The 16,293-nt window shown below is 44.0% G+C and overlaps 1 protein-coding gene across 2 annotated transcripts in view; it reads right to left on the bottom strand.

The window, feature by feature from the left end:
* Window positions 1-1,539: 1,539 nt before the first annotated feature.
* LOC135557382 (serine/threonine-protein kinase MRCK beta-like) overlaps window positions 1,540-16,293 on the bottom strand; it is a 143,302-nt gene continuing 128,548 nt past the window's right edge. Inside the window, exons 33-37 of one of the 2 annotated variants that reach the window (XM_064990602.1) lie at window positions 13,711-13,828; window positions 9,052-9,169; window positions 7,147-7,255; window positions 5,762-5,832; window positions 1,540-3,178 (exon numbers count right to left, since the gene is read on the bottom strand). In XM_064990602.1, coding sequence (XP_064846674.1) covers window positions 3,074-3,178; window positions 5,762-5,832; window positions 7,147-7,255; window positions 9,052-9,169; window positions 13,711-13,828 — 521 coding nt within the window. In that variant the 3' untranslated portion in view covers window positions 1,540-3,073. The remainder of the gene's footprint in view (window positions 3,179-5,761; window positions 5,833-7,146; window positions 7,256-9,051; window positions 9,170-13,710; window positions 13,829-16,293) is intronic. The other variant, XM_064990603.1, reaches the window with a different exon arrangement.

Raw genomic sequence — 16,293 nt, 5'->3', positions numbered from 1 at the left:
TCACCACTTTATTTTAAGAATGTGAAAAGTCAGAATAATAGTAGAGAATGATTTATTTCAGCTTTTATTTCTTTCATCACATTCCCAGTGGGTCAGAAGTTTACATACACTCAATTAGTATTTGGTAGCATTGCCTTTAAATTGTTTAACTTGGGTCAAACGTTTCGGGTAGCCTTCAACAAGCTTCCCACAATAAGTTGGGTGAATTTTGGCCCATTCCTCCTGACAGAGCTGGTGTAACTAAGTCAGGTTTGTAGGCCTCCTTGCTCGTACACGCTTTTTCAGTTCTGCCCACAAATCTTCTATAGGATTGAGGTCAGGGCTTTGTGAGGGGCACTCCAATACCTTGACTTTGTTGTCCTTAAGCCATATTGCCACAACTTTGGAATTATGCTTGGGGTCATTGTCCATTTGGAAGACCAAGCTTTAACTTCCTGACTGATGTCTTGAGATGTTGCTTCAATATATCCTCATGATGCCATCTATTTTGTGAGGCGCACCAGTCCCTCCTGCAGCAAAGCACCCCCACAACACGATGCTGCCACCCCCGTGCTTCACGGTTAGGATGGTGTTCTTCGGCTTGCAAGCCTCCCTCTTTTTCCTCCAAACATAACAATGGTCATTATGGCCAAACAATTCTTTTTTTGTTTCATCAGACCAGAAGACATTTCTCCAAAAACTATGATCTTTGTCCCCATGTGCAGTTGCAAACCGTAGTCTGGCTTTTTTATGGTGGTTTTAGAGCAGTGGCTTCTTCCTTGCTGAGCGGCCTCTCAGGTTAAGTCGATATAGTACCTGTTTCCTCCAGCATCTTCACAAGATCCTTTGCTGGTGTTCTGGGATTGATTTTCACACCAAAGTACATTAATCTCTAGGAGACAGAACGCATCTCCTTCCTGAGTGGTGTGATGGCTGCGTGGTCCCATGGTGTTTATACTTGCATACTATTGTTTGTACAGATGAACGTGGTACCTTCAGGAGTTTAGAAATTGCTCCCAAGGATGAACCAGACTTGTGGAGGTCTACATTTTTGTTCTGTGGTCTTGGCTGATTTCTCTTGATTTCCCCATGATGTCAAGCAAAGAGGCAAGGCATTTTCCAAGCTGTTTAAAGGTACAGTGAACTTAGTGTATGTAAACTTCTGACCCACTGGAATTGTGATACAGTGAATTATAAGTGAAAATCTGTCTGTAAACAATTATTGGAAGAAATACTTGTGTCATGCACAAAGTAGATGTCCTAGCAGACTTCCCAAAACTATAGTTTGTTAACGACGTTTGTGGAGTGGTTGAAAAACTAGTTTTAATGACTCCAACCTAGGTGTATGTAAACTTCCGACTTCAACTGTACTTCTCATGAACTTTTACCCATTCATGTTTTTTTCATTAATTCATCATTTTCTAGACATTTTTCACAAATCACAATTAAAAAATAAAATAAATTCATAGCATTAAAGTAGTGTTTTTTTAGGTGATGAAAATACATGAAATAATCCATATATAATACAGTATAGAAAAAACAGCACACACAGAGACAAGCAAAGCACAACAGATATTATTTTATTTTCTGTTCACATGTTTGTTGCTAACAATTCAATAATTACAAAGATTTCAACTGGTGATTTAAGAGGAAAAAAAGTAGTAGTGTTTCGAAAAGAAAAAAAAGTCACATTTTCAGAGAGCTGAAAAGACCAGGAAAAAAAGCAAAATAAAAGATCACTGACAAAATCAAAGAGGATTTTCCTGGGATTAAAACATGTGCAAGTTTAATAGTGTTTCTGAACCCCCCCCCCCCCCTCACCGATGGCCTGCAGAGTTAAAGTCACTTCAGTAATGGATCTGAATGTGGTGCTGCAAGACAAAAAAAGAAAATGGCACTAAAGGCACACTAGTGATTAAACTGGATATGCCTGTACTGCATCTCACACTCTTGCTGTACAATGAAACGTCCCTCAATTGAAGACCACTATTCACATGCCCCTCATGGCGGTTTGGCGCTATGACTACACCTCCGCTTTTTTACATTGAACTAGGCTCATGATTGAACGGTTAAAAATGAAGGGCCCTCGTCCAGGAGGTTCTCTCTCGATGGTGAGCGGCTCTTCTCACACATACTTATATAAACATAGCAAACGACAGCAGCAGCTTGTGAGTTGTAGTCCTTTTCACTGTTCAGACTCCCACCATGTCTTAGTCTCATGATTATGTGGCTATGGCGCATTGGTTTTGCCAACTACACTTTTATAGCAAAAAAATCGAAGTTAAAACCAATGCACGTTATAAAGACTGGCGGGAGATGTGTAATTGCTGTAAAAGATGCCCACTGGTTTAGCTTAACAGTAAAACTCCTGCAGTCTGTTGAGTGGCAGCTCGTCCCCTGGGTAGGGACTGCTCTCAAATTAATGGCCACTAGTCCGGGAACAGCTCAATAAGGGTTACAACACCAGTATGACAGGGTCTGGAATGTGGGGGGGTGGTTTTATGGTCCCTTTGAAGAAGGTTGCCCTTTCTTTCACTGTTCAGTTGTGTGTACCCCATACTATATAGTTTAAAACATAAAGTTATCCTTCACTCTTTTCTTCATTCTCTAATCTTTGTTTAGAAACACAAACATATACCTATGATTAGGAGTTCATCATGAACGCTTTTTCCCCCTGCGAGTGTCCTATCGTCATTGATCTTGGTTTTTAATTCGGTCATCGCATGCATCTATGTATCAATAACCTAAACTAAGTATGAATAACCCATAAAAACTCATAGGAAAATGGGTGTCTCCCCCAACAGGGAACTGGAGAGGTGTGTGTGTGTGTGTGTTAGGGAGAGATGTCAGCACAGGATTGCTAGTAGTGCTGTGGAGTGTACATGGTGGCACCCTCCCTTAACAAAGTGAAAAGGAAGAGAGGAAAGACGACAAGTAGGAATGGGGGGGAACCAAAACGTTAATCTAAAATCAGGATGGGGGGCACAGTCCGTTCTTGGCACTTCTGCAGTGATACACAAGTTTTATGTTGAATGTAGGTGCGTTGAGTGATTTAAGCACGTATTATGTGTGTGTGTGTAGGGTGGTGGGGTCCTCAGCCGTCCAGGGCGTGTTCCAGGCCATCCAGCGTTAGCTGGCTGCGGTGGAGAGAGTTGGGGCTGTTGGAGGGCGTGGAGTGCTTGGTGGAGTCCCAGTCCGGCTGAGGGAAGAGAGAGAGTGTTAATGGTAAAGATGGATTATATTACATATTGGTTTCTTTAGCCTGTCAGCAGTCTATGGTATGACAGCAATCCATGCTTTGGTTTAGTTTCTCTGGCATTTGTGGCACAAATCCCATTCAAGTCATGGGACCGATATTAGTTTTTTTCGTACATCACGTCTACAAGTGATTTTGTTGAGCTTTATTAACAATCAATTTGAGATACTTTCGGATTATTTGGACATAACGTGCGAAAAAGGCTAATATTGGTTTCATGACTTGAATGGGATTTGTGCTGCAAATGCTAAAATGTTAGCATGTGAAAACAGTGAGTATGTTTACATGCACACTCATAATTCGATATTAAACTGATTATGGCAGTAGTTAGAGCAAGGAAATAGTTCATGTAAACACCTACTCCACTTACACTATGTGGACACCCTTTCAAATGAGTGGATTTGGCTGTTTCAGCCACACCCGTTTCTGACAGGTGTATAAGATCCAGCACACAGCCATGCAATCTCCATAGACAAACATTGGCAGCCGAATGTCTCAGTGACTTTCAACATGGCACCTTTCCAACATGGGCTTCCAACTTTGTGGCAACAGTTTGGGGAAGACCCTTTCCTGTTTTCAGCAAGACAATGCCCCGTGCACAAAGCCAGGTCCATACAGAAATGGTTTGGTGAGATCGGTGGCCTGCACAGTCCTGACCTCAACCCCATCAAAAACCTTGGGATGAATTGGAATGCCAACATCTAGTTCTAACATCTAGTGGAAAACCTTCCCAGAAGAGTGGAGGCTATTGTAGCAGCAATGTTCCAACATCTAGTGGAAAGCCTTCCCAGAAGAGTGGAGGCTATTATAGCAGCAATGTTCCAACATCTAGTGGAAAGTCTTCCCAGAAGAGTGGAAGCTGTTATAGCAGCAAAGGGGGGACCAACTCCATATTAATGCCTATGATTTTGGAATGAGATGTTGAACGAGCAGGTGTACACATACTTTTGGTGATGTTGTGTATCTTAATTGGCAGAGTAAGCATACACTGATTAAAACAGCTGGTTTTCTGAGAAATCATTCTAATTGTCTAAAATGACAACTCCCGTACGGGCTCGGAAGAGACAAAGGTTGAAAGTCATGCATCCTCCGATACACAACCCAACCTAACCGCACTGTTTCTTAACACAGCGCACAACCCGGAAGCCAGCCGCACCAATGTGTCGGAGGAAACACCGTGCACCTGGCAAACTTGGTTAGCGCGCACTGCGCCCGGCCCGCCACAGGAGTCGCTGGTGTGCGATGAGACAAGGACATCCCTACCGACCAAGCCCTTCCTAACCCGGACGACGCTAGGCCAATTGTGCGTCGCCCAACAGGCGTCCCAGTCGGTTACGACAGAGCCTGGGCGCGAACCCAGGGTCTCTGATGGCACAGCTGGCGCTGCAGTACAGCACCCTTAACCACGGCGCCACCCCGGGGGCCTATTCATAGTCACTTTAACCATATCTACATGTACATACTACCTCAATCAGCCTGCCTAACCTGTGTCTGTACTTCCCAGAATGTGTTATCATACCCAGGAATATATAGTTGAATTTAATGTAACAGAGAATGTGATGTAATAGAGAATGTGTCATCATACCCAGGAAGATAGTTGAATTTAATGTAATAGAGAATGTGATGTAATAGAGAATGTGTCATCATACCCAGGAAGATAGTTGAATTTAATGTAATAGAGAATGTGATGTAATAGAGAATGTGTTATCATACCCAGGAAGACAGTTGAATTTAATGTAATAGAGAATGTGATGTAATAGAGAATGTGATGTAACAGAGAATGTGTCATCATACCCAGGAAGATAGTTGAATTTAATGTAACAGAGAATGTGTCATCATACCCAGGAAGATAGTTGAATTTAATGTAACAGAGAATGTGTCATCATACCCAGGAAGATAGTTGAATTTAATGTAACAGAGAATGTGTCATCATACCCAGGAAGATAGTTGAATTTAATGTAATAGAGAATGTGATGTAATAGAGAATGTGATGTAATAGAGAATGTGTCATCATACCCAGGAAGATAGTTGAATTTAATGTAATAGAGAATGTGATGTAATAGAGAATGTGTCATCATACCCAGGAATAGAGTTGAATTTAATGTAACAGAGAATGTGATGTAATAGAGAATGTGTCATCATACCCAGGAATAGAGTTGAATTTAATGTAATAGAGAATGTGTTATCATACCCAGGAAGATAGTTGAATTTAATGTAACAGAGAATGTGATGTAATAGAGAATGTGTCATCATACCCAGGAATAGAGTTGAATTTAATGTAACAGAGAATGTGTCATCATACCCAGGAATATAGTTGAATTTAATGTAACAGAGAATGTGTCATCATACCTAGGAAGATAGTTGAATTTAATGTAACAGAGGATGTGTCATCATACCTAGGAAGATAGTTGAATTTAATGTAACAGAGGATGTGGGATAGACAGGGAAAAGAGAGGGGCATAGATTGAGTACATGTGAGTGATTTAATGGAACAGTCAGTGTGTGTGCGAAGTCTGGGGTCTTTACCTCTCTCTCAAAGTCCCCGTCTGGGTTGGAGATGTTCCGCGACGATCCTGCTCCTCCAATGTCTGCACCTCCTTCATGACACACACCCCGAGACACACACACACCCCGAGACACACACACACACCCCGAGACACACACACACCCCGAGACACACACACACAGCGAGACACACACACACACACAGCGAGACACACACACAGCGAGACACATACACACACACACACAGCGAGACACACACACACACAGCGAGACACACACACACACAGCGAGACACACACACACACAGCGAGACACACACACACACACACACAGCGAGACACACACACACACAGCGAGACACACACACACACAGCGAGACACACACACACAGCGAGACACACACACACACAGCGAGACACACACACACACAGCGAGACACACACACACACAGCGAGACACACACACACACAGCGAGACACACACACACACACAGCGAGACACACACACACACAGCGAGACACACACACACACAGCGAGACACACACACACAGCGAGACACACACACACAGCGAGACACACACACACAGCGAGACACACACAGCGAGACACACACACACACACACACAGCGAGACACACACACACAGCGAGACACACACAGCGAGACACACACACACACACACACAGCGAGACACACACACACACACACAGCGAGACACACACACACACACACACAGAGAGACACACACACACACACAGCGAGACACACACACACACACAGCGAGACACACACACACACACACAGCGAGACACACACACACACACACACAGCGAGACACACACACACACACACACACAGCGAGACACACACACACACACACACACAGCGAGACACACACACACACAGCGAGACACACACACACACACACAGCGAGACACACACACACACACACACAGCGAGACACACACACACACACACACACAGCGAGACACACACACACACAGCGAGACACACACACACACACACAGCGAGACACACACACACACACACAGCGAGACACACACACACACACACAGCGAGACACACACACACACACACAGCGAGACACACACACACACACAGCGAGACACACACACACACACAGCGAGACACACACACACACACAGCGAGACACACACACACACACACACAGCGAGACACACACACACACACACAGCGAGACACACACACACAGCGAGACACACACACAGCGAGACACACACACAGCGAGACACACACACAGACATAGAGCATTAGCATCAATGACAGAGAGAGAGAATGTATTTACTAGTGAGTGTGTTGAAATGTATGCATTATGTGTTGTATGTGTTCACATGTGGAAGGTGCGTGTGCTTGGGATCTTCTCACCAGAGGCCGTGCGGGTGATGTAGGTCTTGCTCCTCTGTTGCCGGGAGATACTGGATAGCGGGCGGGGCTTATCCTTGGCCAGGTCGTCCTGAGAAGAATGCATCACACTCTGTGCCGCAACGCAGTCACCAACACACACAGAGACAAGACCGTAAGACAATGACAAATACAGCCATTGGTATAGAAGGACCTTAATATATGAGTGAACAGGTTTATGCTCATTAGGACAGACAACAGAAATCATTTTTTTAAATGTTTAAATTTGTGTTTCTTATTGACTAATTCATTGACTAATTCCGTTGGGTGCCTAGTGAACACGACCCATGTACATGAGCAGACAATGTCAAGACATTTACATGGATGCTCACACATTAAACCAAATCAAATTGTTATTGTCACATGTACCGAATACAACAGGTGTAGACCATACCGTGAAATGCTTACTTACAACAGCCTTGTACACAAAAACACACACACGCACTTTGTGATAAATAAACTCCAAATGCACAGCAAGTCCCTCGTTTGACTGAAACAAGTCACACGTACCGTTTTCACTGAATTATATGGGGGGAAATAGCCAGAGAGAAGTGTCTACTTCACTTTTGGTGTTGGCGGCTGTCTACTAATGAAATTGACCTTGTTTCAAATCTTTCTCTCCATTGAAACCATAAGGTAAGCTTTTCAAGTATGTTGCGGTTTTTAAGATGACAAATATGCAGAGATCACAACACACAACCACACTGCAGCCGGTACAGAAAAACACACTCATATGACATCAGCCGAAATAAAACCACCCCAGCTTTCGAAAAACTCACTGCACTTAAGCAAATGGAGAAAAGAACAGCGAGAAGGGAAAGGAATGGGAAGAAGGAAGACGTGGTGAGAGAGGGTGGCAGGAACACTGGAAATAGGCCCGGTCCCAAGTCGACCCCTCGTACCAACTCCCTATTTACTTGTGGAGACTAACGGTTAGATAGGGATAAGCAATATGATTGATCATACCTTCAGATTCACACAAGTGCATAGGGATCTTTTCCTCAAATCTAGGCCATAAGGGTAGAAGTACAGCCAGTTGTATCATTTCCCTTTAATTAGGGACTGACTCAGACCTGGGACACCAGGTAAATCTGCCCAATTAAAAAATAAAGTTAGTCAATCAACTAACAAGCAAAGAGAGAAAATGAGAACCAGCAGTACTCCAGGCTCGTATTTGACTACCAGTAACCCTGGCATAGGGTGTAGATATGTAATTGGAGGAGGCAGGAGGGGTGGGAAGCGTCAGGTTAGGCCTACCCTTCCTAGGGAGGAGGTGGAGGGAGAGGAGAAAAACTGGGGCAGGCTGCTGCAAGTAGGTGGTGGTGGAAGTTTCTTTTTGCAGGTAGAGGTCAGCCGACACAAGGCTCCAAGTTGCTCGGTGGGGAGATCAGGGTGTGGTGGTGGGAGGATGGGGGGGGGGGGGTGGTGCTCCCCTGCTGCTGGGCCGGGCGGGGGGTGAGAGAGAGGGAAAAAAATGACAAACAGGACACAGAGAACAACAGAGAGAGGAAAGAGGGAGGGAGAAAGTGAAAGAGGGTGTGGACTCTAGGGTCATTCTCCAAAAGGAGGAGGAAAACATGGGCAGGGATGGTGGAAAGTAGGAGAAGGGTGACATCTAGAAGGTAGTATAGTGCTATTCTGTGGAGTTAGGAGTAGGAGCTGCTGCTGTCAGAAAATGCCAGGAGACACAATTTTGGCTCCAACGGTGTCTTGTGATCGTTAGAATCCAGCTGTTATGGCTCCTGTTTTGTCACCCGCAATATCAGCAAGCTTATCAGGGGGTTGGGAGGCCATTTTGTTTGTGGGTTGTGAATACAGGATGAGGCAGACATTTTGGCTCAAGCTGTGTTGACAGGTGGAGGCCCTTACCAGAGGCAGATCCATGAGGACCTGCATGCCGTCGCCGGGGCCCATGTGTGCCACGTGGTTGAAGTTGATTGGGTTAGAGATCATCTTGGATCTCAGCTCAGGGTCCCTCAGCATCTCTCTGTCAACACAAGACAGGTGGTTAACAATGGTCAGTATGTATTATTGTGAATAGTTGTGAGTGTAACTGAGAATGAGTGAGTGCACGGACGTACATTACCAGTCTAAAGTTTGGACACCTACAAATTCAAAGGTTTTTCTTTCTTTTTATATTTTCTACATTGTAGAATAATAGCGAAGACATCAAAACTATGAAATAACACATATGGAATCATGTAGCAACCAAAAGTGTTTAACAAGTCAAAATATACTTTACATTTTAATTTCTACAAAGTAGCCACCATTTGCCTTGATGAGAGCTTTGCACACTAAGCATTCTCTCAACCAGCTTCACCTGGAAAGCTTTTCCAACATTCTTGGAGTAGTATCTGCATATGCTTTTCCACTAGCTTTTCCACTAGATGTTGGAACATTCCTGCAGGGACTTGCTTCCATTCAGCCACAAGACCATTAGTGAGGTCAGGCACTGATGTTGTGCGATTAGGCCTGGCTCGCAGTCTGCATTCCAATTCATCCCAAAGGTGTTCGATGGGATTGAGGTAAGGGCTCTGTACAGGCCAGTCAAGTTCTTCCTTACTGATCTCGACAAACCATTCCTGTATGGACATCGCTTTGTGCACGGGGTGCATTGTCATGCTGAAACCTGAAAGGGCCTTCCCCAAAGTTGGAAGCACAAAATCAAAATCATTGTATGCTGTAGTGTTAAGATTTCCCTCCACTGGAACTAAGGGGCCCAAACCATGAAAAACAGCCCCAGACCAGGATTCCTCATCCACCAAACTTTACAGTTGTCACGAAGCATAGATGCAGGTAGCGTTCTCCTGGCAGCAACCAAACACAGATTTGTTCGCAGGTCTGCTAGATGGTGAAGCGTGATTCATCACTCAAGAGAAAGTGTTTCCAGTGCTCCAATGGCGGCGAGTATTTACACCACTCCAGCCGACACTGCACTGCGAATGGTGATCATCGGCTTGTGTGCGGCTGCTCGGCCATGGAAACGCATGTCATGAAGCTCTCGACGAACAGTTATTGTGCTGAAGTTGCTTCCAGAGGCAGTTTGGAACTCAGTAGTAAGTGTTGCAAACGAGGACAGGTGATTTTCACATGCTCCGGGCTTCAGCATTCCCATTCTGTGTGGCCTAATGCCTCGCGGCTGAGCCGTTGTTGCTCCTAGACGTTTCCACTTCACAATAACAGCACTTACAGTTGACCGGGGCAGCTCTAGCAGTGCAGAAATTTGACGAACTGAGTTGTTGGAAAGGTGGCATCCTATGACGGTGCCACGTTGAATGTCATTGAGCTCTTCAGTACAGGCCATTATATTGCAAACGCTTGTCTACAGAGATTGAATGGTTGTGTGCTCGATTTTAAAACACCCGTCAGCATGGGTGTTGCTGAAATAGACAAATTTGAAGAGTTGTCCACATACTTTTGACCATGTAGTGTATTTTATACTAAGAATATAATAGAATATAACAGAATAAAATACAACAAATATTTTTCCCACACAACTTGTGTCAAGTTATATTTTCAAACAGAGCTTGAGGCCCATGCTTCTTTATCTATTTAAATCTCTTTCCTACTCTGTTTGTTAGGGAGCAGGCGGAGGGGTCTTACCTTCATTCATCCTGATAGAAAATATTAGCAAAAGCATGCGAGTCTCGTTCATATTTCACAACCTCCATAGACGTTTGGACTTGCCTACATGTGATTGAGCTAAAATAATAGACACTAACACTTGATTTAGGCTACATTATTGCATGCTAAATGTTTCTAAATCCAATTACGATCTCGTATCATCGCTGCAACTCCCCAACGGGCTCGGGAGAGGCGAAGTTAGAGTCATGTGTCCTCCGAAACATGACCCGCCAAACCACGCTTCTTAACACCCGCCCACTAAACTTGGAAGCCAGCTGCACCAATGTGGGGAAAGGGGGGATACCTAGTCAGTTGTACAACTGAATGCCTTCAACTGAAATGTGTCTTCAGCATTTAACCCAACCCCTCTGAATCAGAGAGGTGCGGGGGGCTGCCATAATCGATGTAGGTTAACTGCCCAACTGCAGTATGTCAGAGGATACACTATTCAACTGACGACTAAAGTCAGCCTGCAGGAGCCCGGTCCGCCACAAGCAGTCACTAGAGCGCGATGAGTTAAGTAAAGCACCCCCCCCGCCCGGCCAAACCCTCCCCTCACCCAGACCCCTGGGCAATTGCGTGCCGCCCTATGGGACTCCAGGTCACGGCCGTTTGTGACACAGTCTGGGATCAAACCCGGGTCTGTAGTGTCACCACCAGTCCTGCGATGCAGTGCCTCAGACTGCTGCACCACTCGAGAGGCCACAAGCTAAATGCTTCTGATCAGTGACAGAATGAGCTATACCACCTCCATTTATTTGCCCAGCCAAAAACCAATTAACCAAATAGCCTACACTGACAGATACAGTGAAACAAAATCACATTGATTGGTTATCAGTGAACAGGTTTTTGGTCGGGAGTAGGTCTAGGCTATTATGCAACTGCGAGTGAAGAGCAAAATAAGCTTTCAAAATGTTCTAATAAATGAGAAAACTAGACAAGATGATCTGCCCCTGAACAGGCAGTTAACCCACTTTTCCTAGGCCATCATTGAAAATAAGAATTTGTTCTTAACTGACTTGCCTAGTTTAAAAAAAAAAAAGAAAAAAAAAAAAGAGCAACACTCAACTTAGCACCCTTTTTCCTAGCCTGATTGCAGCCTAACCAATATCCAAACAGACATTCAGTAAAAAAATCTATAAAAATGTCATATTTTAGTTATCAAGACGAGTCCCCAAGCAACGCGATGACGCTGTCCCAATAAAAAAAGCTACTGAAATGATCATCTAGTTGGCCACACTATTGCTTCCAATTTATTACAAGGATTGGATGAGTTTAGGAATTTCAGAAAGCAACAATTTGATTAGCAAAATGTTCATAATTCAGTGTTATTTATTCCCACAATTATTATTTTTTGGATCTATCCAGTTGTGGGTAAGAAAACAGTGCATGCTTAGTGGTGGGCTATGAGAAGAGATGGGTGAAGTGACATGCCTTGCAAAGTTTAGAACTGGCAGGAGGATGATTAATGGGTAGCCCTTAGCAACCATCAAGAGTTTAAGAGCGTAGTGCGTGCCAATGTTACATACTAAGCCGCAGGCAGAACTTCACCGAAACGATCGTACTAGGTCATTTGGCGGAAATAAAGGTTTCGGCTTTGATACCGATATGTGACTAGTTTCATGAAACTAGGACTGTGTTGCGCATCACTACTTCACAGGAGAGCCATTTGAATGTAATTAATTGTATTTTTAAAAATCAGAAATGCCTTCCGGAACATGTCAACTTTCATGCCATCTGTAAATCCGAATAAAATTGTTAAATTACGAGCCAAGTCGGTTTAGCCACGTAAAAAGACAGGAACCTTCCCGCTAGCCATGATTGGCTGACATAATGGGTGGGCTGGACATGCCTCGAGAGGAGTTTGGATTGGTCTGCCATATAGCACACTTCTGTCTATAATATGAGGTGGTCAGTATGTGTAGGTAATCCTTTCTAACACTGCTGTTTGAAAGATAACACGTAGTAGAACTGCATCAGTGTTGCTCTCCACTTTCTGGAGGACCGAGTTTTGAGATCAGTGGATTAGGTATGATAGCTAAGGATATGGAGAAAATTCTGACATTTGATTGCAAATATGCAGAAAGAAACACAGAGAAGGCTGTTGTGTAAAACACCTGTTTCCAGATGACATCTTCAAACGAAGGGAAAACGTGGCATCCGTGACAGAGGAAGAAGTGTCCATCCATGTATATGGGTAATATAGTCTAGCTAGCTACATTTTTCAGATATTACATCTGTGACAGAGGAAGAAGTGTCCATCCATGTATGTCTTGTATCATCATGTATATCCATGGGTAATATAGTCTAGCTAGCTACATTTTTCAGATATTACATGTCGTGTCAGAAAGTCGTTTTCATTTCAAGTTAAAGCGTACTGTTAGCTAGCTAACTATGGTTAGCTGGCTGGCTTGCTAGCTAACATTATGTGTATGACCTGTGTAGTAATATTATTCATCTCAGAGCTAGTTATAGCCATTTTCTCAAAAGTTAAGTTTATCAACTTCCATAGCAGAATTACTTCCCCATTGTTCCTCAACTGTAGTGTCTGATATACCGAGTCTCTACTTTTATCCAATGTAAAAAAAAGACCATTTCAAATTTTGCTACATAAGACCGAATCGAGCAGGTCGGTCACACAAAGAAAAGGCGGAAAAAAGTTGGCATTATGATGTTTTCCAGAAAAACATCTTAGTATGAAAGGTATAACAATGATGAGTGAACAGAGTAATGTTACCTCCTCTGATGCTGGAGTCTGGTCGAGCAGTAGCGCTCTCCGGACCACAAACAACCTCCTGACACCTCCCTTGTCTATGCCCCTACTTTCTGTCTCCCATCTCTACTTTACTGCTTCACAGTCCAAAAGGCAATTCAAGTATAAAAAGGATTGGAAAAAAAGGATACCTCCTCTGCTGAAGTCTCTCCTCCTCGGGGACCTTGAAGAGGAACTTCCTCTTGCTGCGCGTCCTCATCATCAGCTTCTTACTGTTGTCAGACGTCTCCGAGATGGCCAGGTCACCTTCTGGAGGAGAGAGACTATATTGAGAAGCTGTACTGAATGCTCCTGAGGATTCGTTAATGACTATATTGTGTATAGGTGTAGTTGTGCCTGAGGAGGTAGTAGTGAGTTCAGGCATAGTTAGTAAGTATATTACAGGTAGACTCAGCGATATGATGTATATGCAGAAAGAAAAATAGCATAGGGGGTCAATTTCCTCAACAACTAAGAGTGTTGAAGCATGAGGCTCAACTTTGCCTCCTGGCTTCCACATTGTAGCAGTGTGAAGCCAACCACGCACATGGGTAGATACTGTGTGTTACTGAAGTCATGCATCTCGCTCAACTCAATATCTGTGGGGCTGCTCATGGCAACGTCATTTCATTGAGTCGACCTTGGGTAAGGTGTAGGTGAGTGTATTTGGGGATACTGTATACAGTGCCCTCAAAGTATTCATACCCCTTGACTTACTACACAAATTCAAAATGGATTAAATGAAAAAATGTCTCACCAATCTGCAAACAATACCCCAAAATTAGTGATTTAAATATATTTTTAGTTTTAAATGTTAGCAAATGCATTGAAAATGAAATAGAAATATCTCATTTACATAAGTATCTCCAACCCTTGAGTCAATACTTTGTAGAAGCACCTTTGGCAGTTATTACAGCTGTGAGTCATTCTGGGTAAGTCGCTTAAGAGCTTTCCACACCTGGTTTGTGAAACATTTTCGAAATTCTTCACGCTCCGTCAAATTGGTTGTTGATCATTGCTAGACAAACATTTTCAGATCTTACCATTGATTTTCAAGTAGATTTTTAAGTCAAAACTAACTCGGCCACTCAGGAACATTTACTGTATTTTTGGTATGCAACACCAGTGTAGATATTTCCTTGTGTTTTAGGTTATTGTCCTGGTGAAAGGTGAATAAATCTCCCAGTGTCTGATGGAAAGCAGAATGAAAAAGGTTTGACTCTAGGATTTTGCTTGTGCTTAGCTCCAATCCCTATTTCTTATCCTGAAAAACTCCCCAGTCTAACAATTACAAGCATACCCATAACATGAAGCATCCACCACTATGCTTGGTACTCAGTAATGTGTTGTATTGGATTTGCCCCCAACATAACACACTCTGTATTCAGGACAAAAAGCCAATTGCTACATTCTTTGCAGTTTTACTTTATAGCAATGAAATGAAACACACAACCAATGCCTCAAGTGTCATGCTGTACGTGAACCACACACCTGAATCGTTGTGTGGTCCTGTCCAGAAACAACCCCCTAACCCCTAGACACTTGTGGAGATCTGACAGATTTGGACAGGTGTAAGCAACACCGCCACAATTTCACTGAGCCTACCAGAGGGCACATGTCACCATCCATCAATCCAGCTCAGATCTCCACAAGTGTCTAGACTCTGGGCAGTAGGTGCTAGGGATTGTTTCTGGACAGGCCATGGGTATTATGGTAACTCAGTCAGTCAGTCTAGCACAGTCAACAAAATGGTAATAGCTGTCAAAGACTTGCTTCCTCTCTCCTTGGAATAATCTAAATTGTATTTCCTTGATTAGTCACCTCCTCACTCCTCGTCTCCTTAAAACCCATTAGATGAGAAGGTCAGAGGTCACTCAATGTAATTAAGACTCTTTCCTTGTTTCCTCCATTCCTCATCTCAAAGCACATTGCACTTTCTAATGCACTTTTCAAGGAGAGGCAAGGTGTGGAGGAAACAAGGACAGAGGAAGCAATGACGGTTAGTCCAGACACTCACACTTTTACATTTATATTTATCATTTAGCAGAAGCTCTTATCCAGAGCAACTTAGTGAGGGGGGTGATTATCTAAGGTACTCTTTGAAGCGGTAGGGTTTCAGATGTTTTCGGAAAAAGGGCAGGGACTCTGCTGTCCTAACTTCAGGGGGAAGCTGGTTCAAACATTGGGGTGCCAGGACAAAGAAGAGCTTGGACTGGGCAGTGGGAGCTGCCCTCCCATAGGGGTGGGAAGGCCAAGAAACTGAGGTGGCAGAACGGAGTGCTCGGGTTGGGGTATAGGGTTTGAGCGTAGCCTGACGGTAGGGAGGGGCAGTTCCTCTTGCTGTTCCGGGGGTAAACACCATGGTCTTGTAGTGGAAGAGAGCTTCCAGTGGAGTGTGCAGAGGAGCTGGTTGACATGAGAGAACATGAGAAGGCTGAAAACCAGATGGGCTGCTGCGTTCTGGATAAGTTGGGTTTGATGGCACAAGCGGGGAGCCCAGTCAACAGAGAGTTGCAGTAGTCCAGACAGGAGAGGACAAATGCCTGGATTAGGATCGGCACCACTTCCTGTGTGAGGTAGGGTCGTACTCTAGGGATGTTGTAGAGCAGTTCCTAACGCTGCCAGAGACCTGGAACTCCACATGGGTTGCGCATGCAGGATACACTAAATTAGAAGGGTTGCGTCCAAGTGGTGGGGAGTGTCTGTAAAACCTACAGGGAAAGGATCGAACAGAT

The sequence above is a fragment of the Oncorhynchus masou genome, chromosome 16 (genome assembly GCF_036934945.1).
Source record: "Oncorhynchus masou masou isolate Uvic2021 chromosome 16, UVic_Omas_1.1, whole genome shotgun sequence".
In the NCBI taxonomy this organism is placed as follows: domain Eukaryota; kingdom Metazoa; phylum Chordata; class Actinopteri; order Salmoniformes; family Salmonidae; genus Oncorhynchus; species Oncorhynchus masou.
Note: the sequence above shows the minus strand (reverse complement) of the source record. Positions and strands in the feature narration are given on the sequence as shown.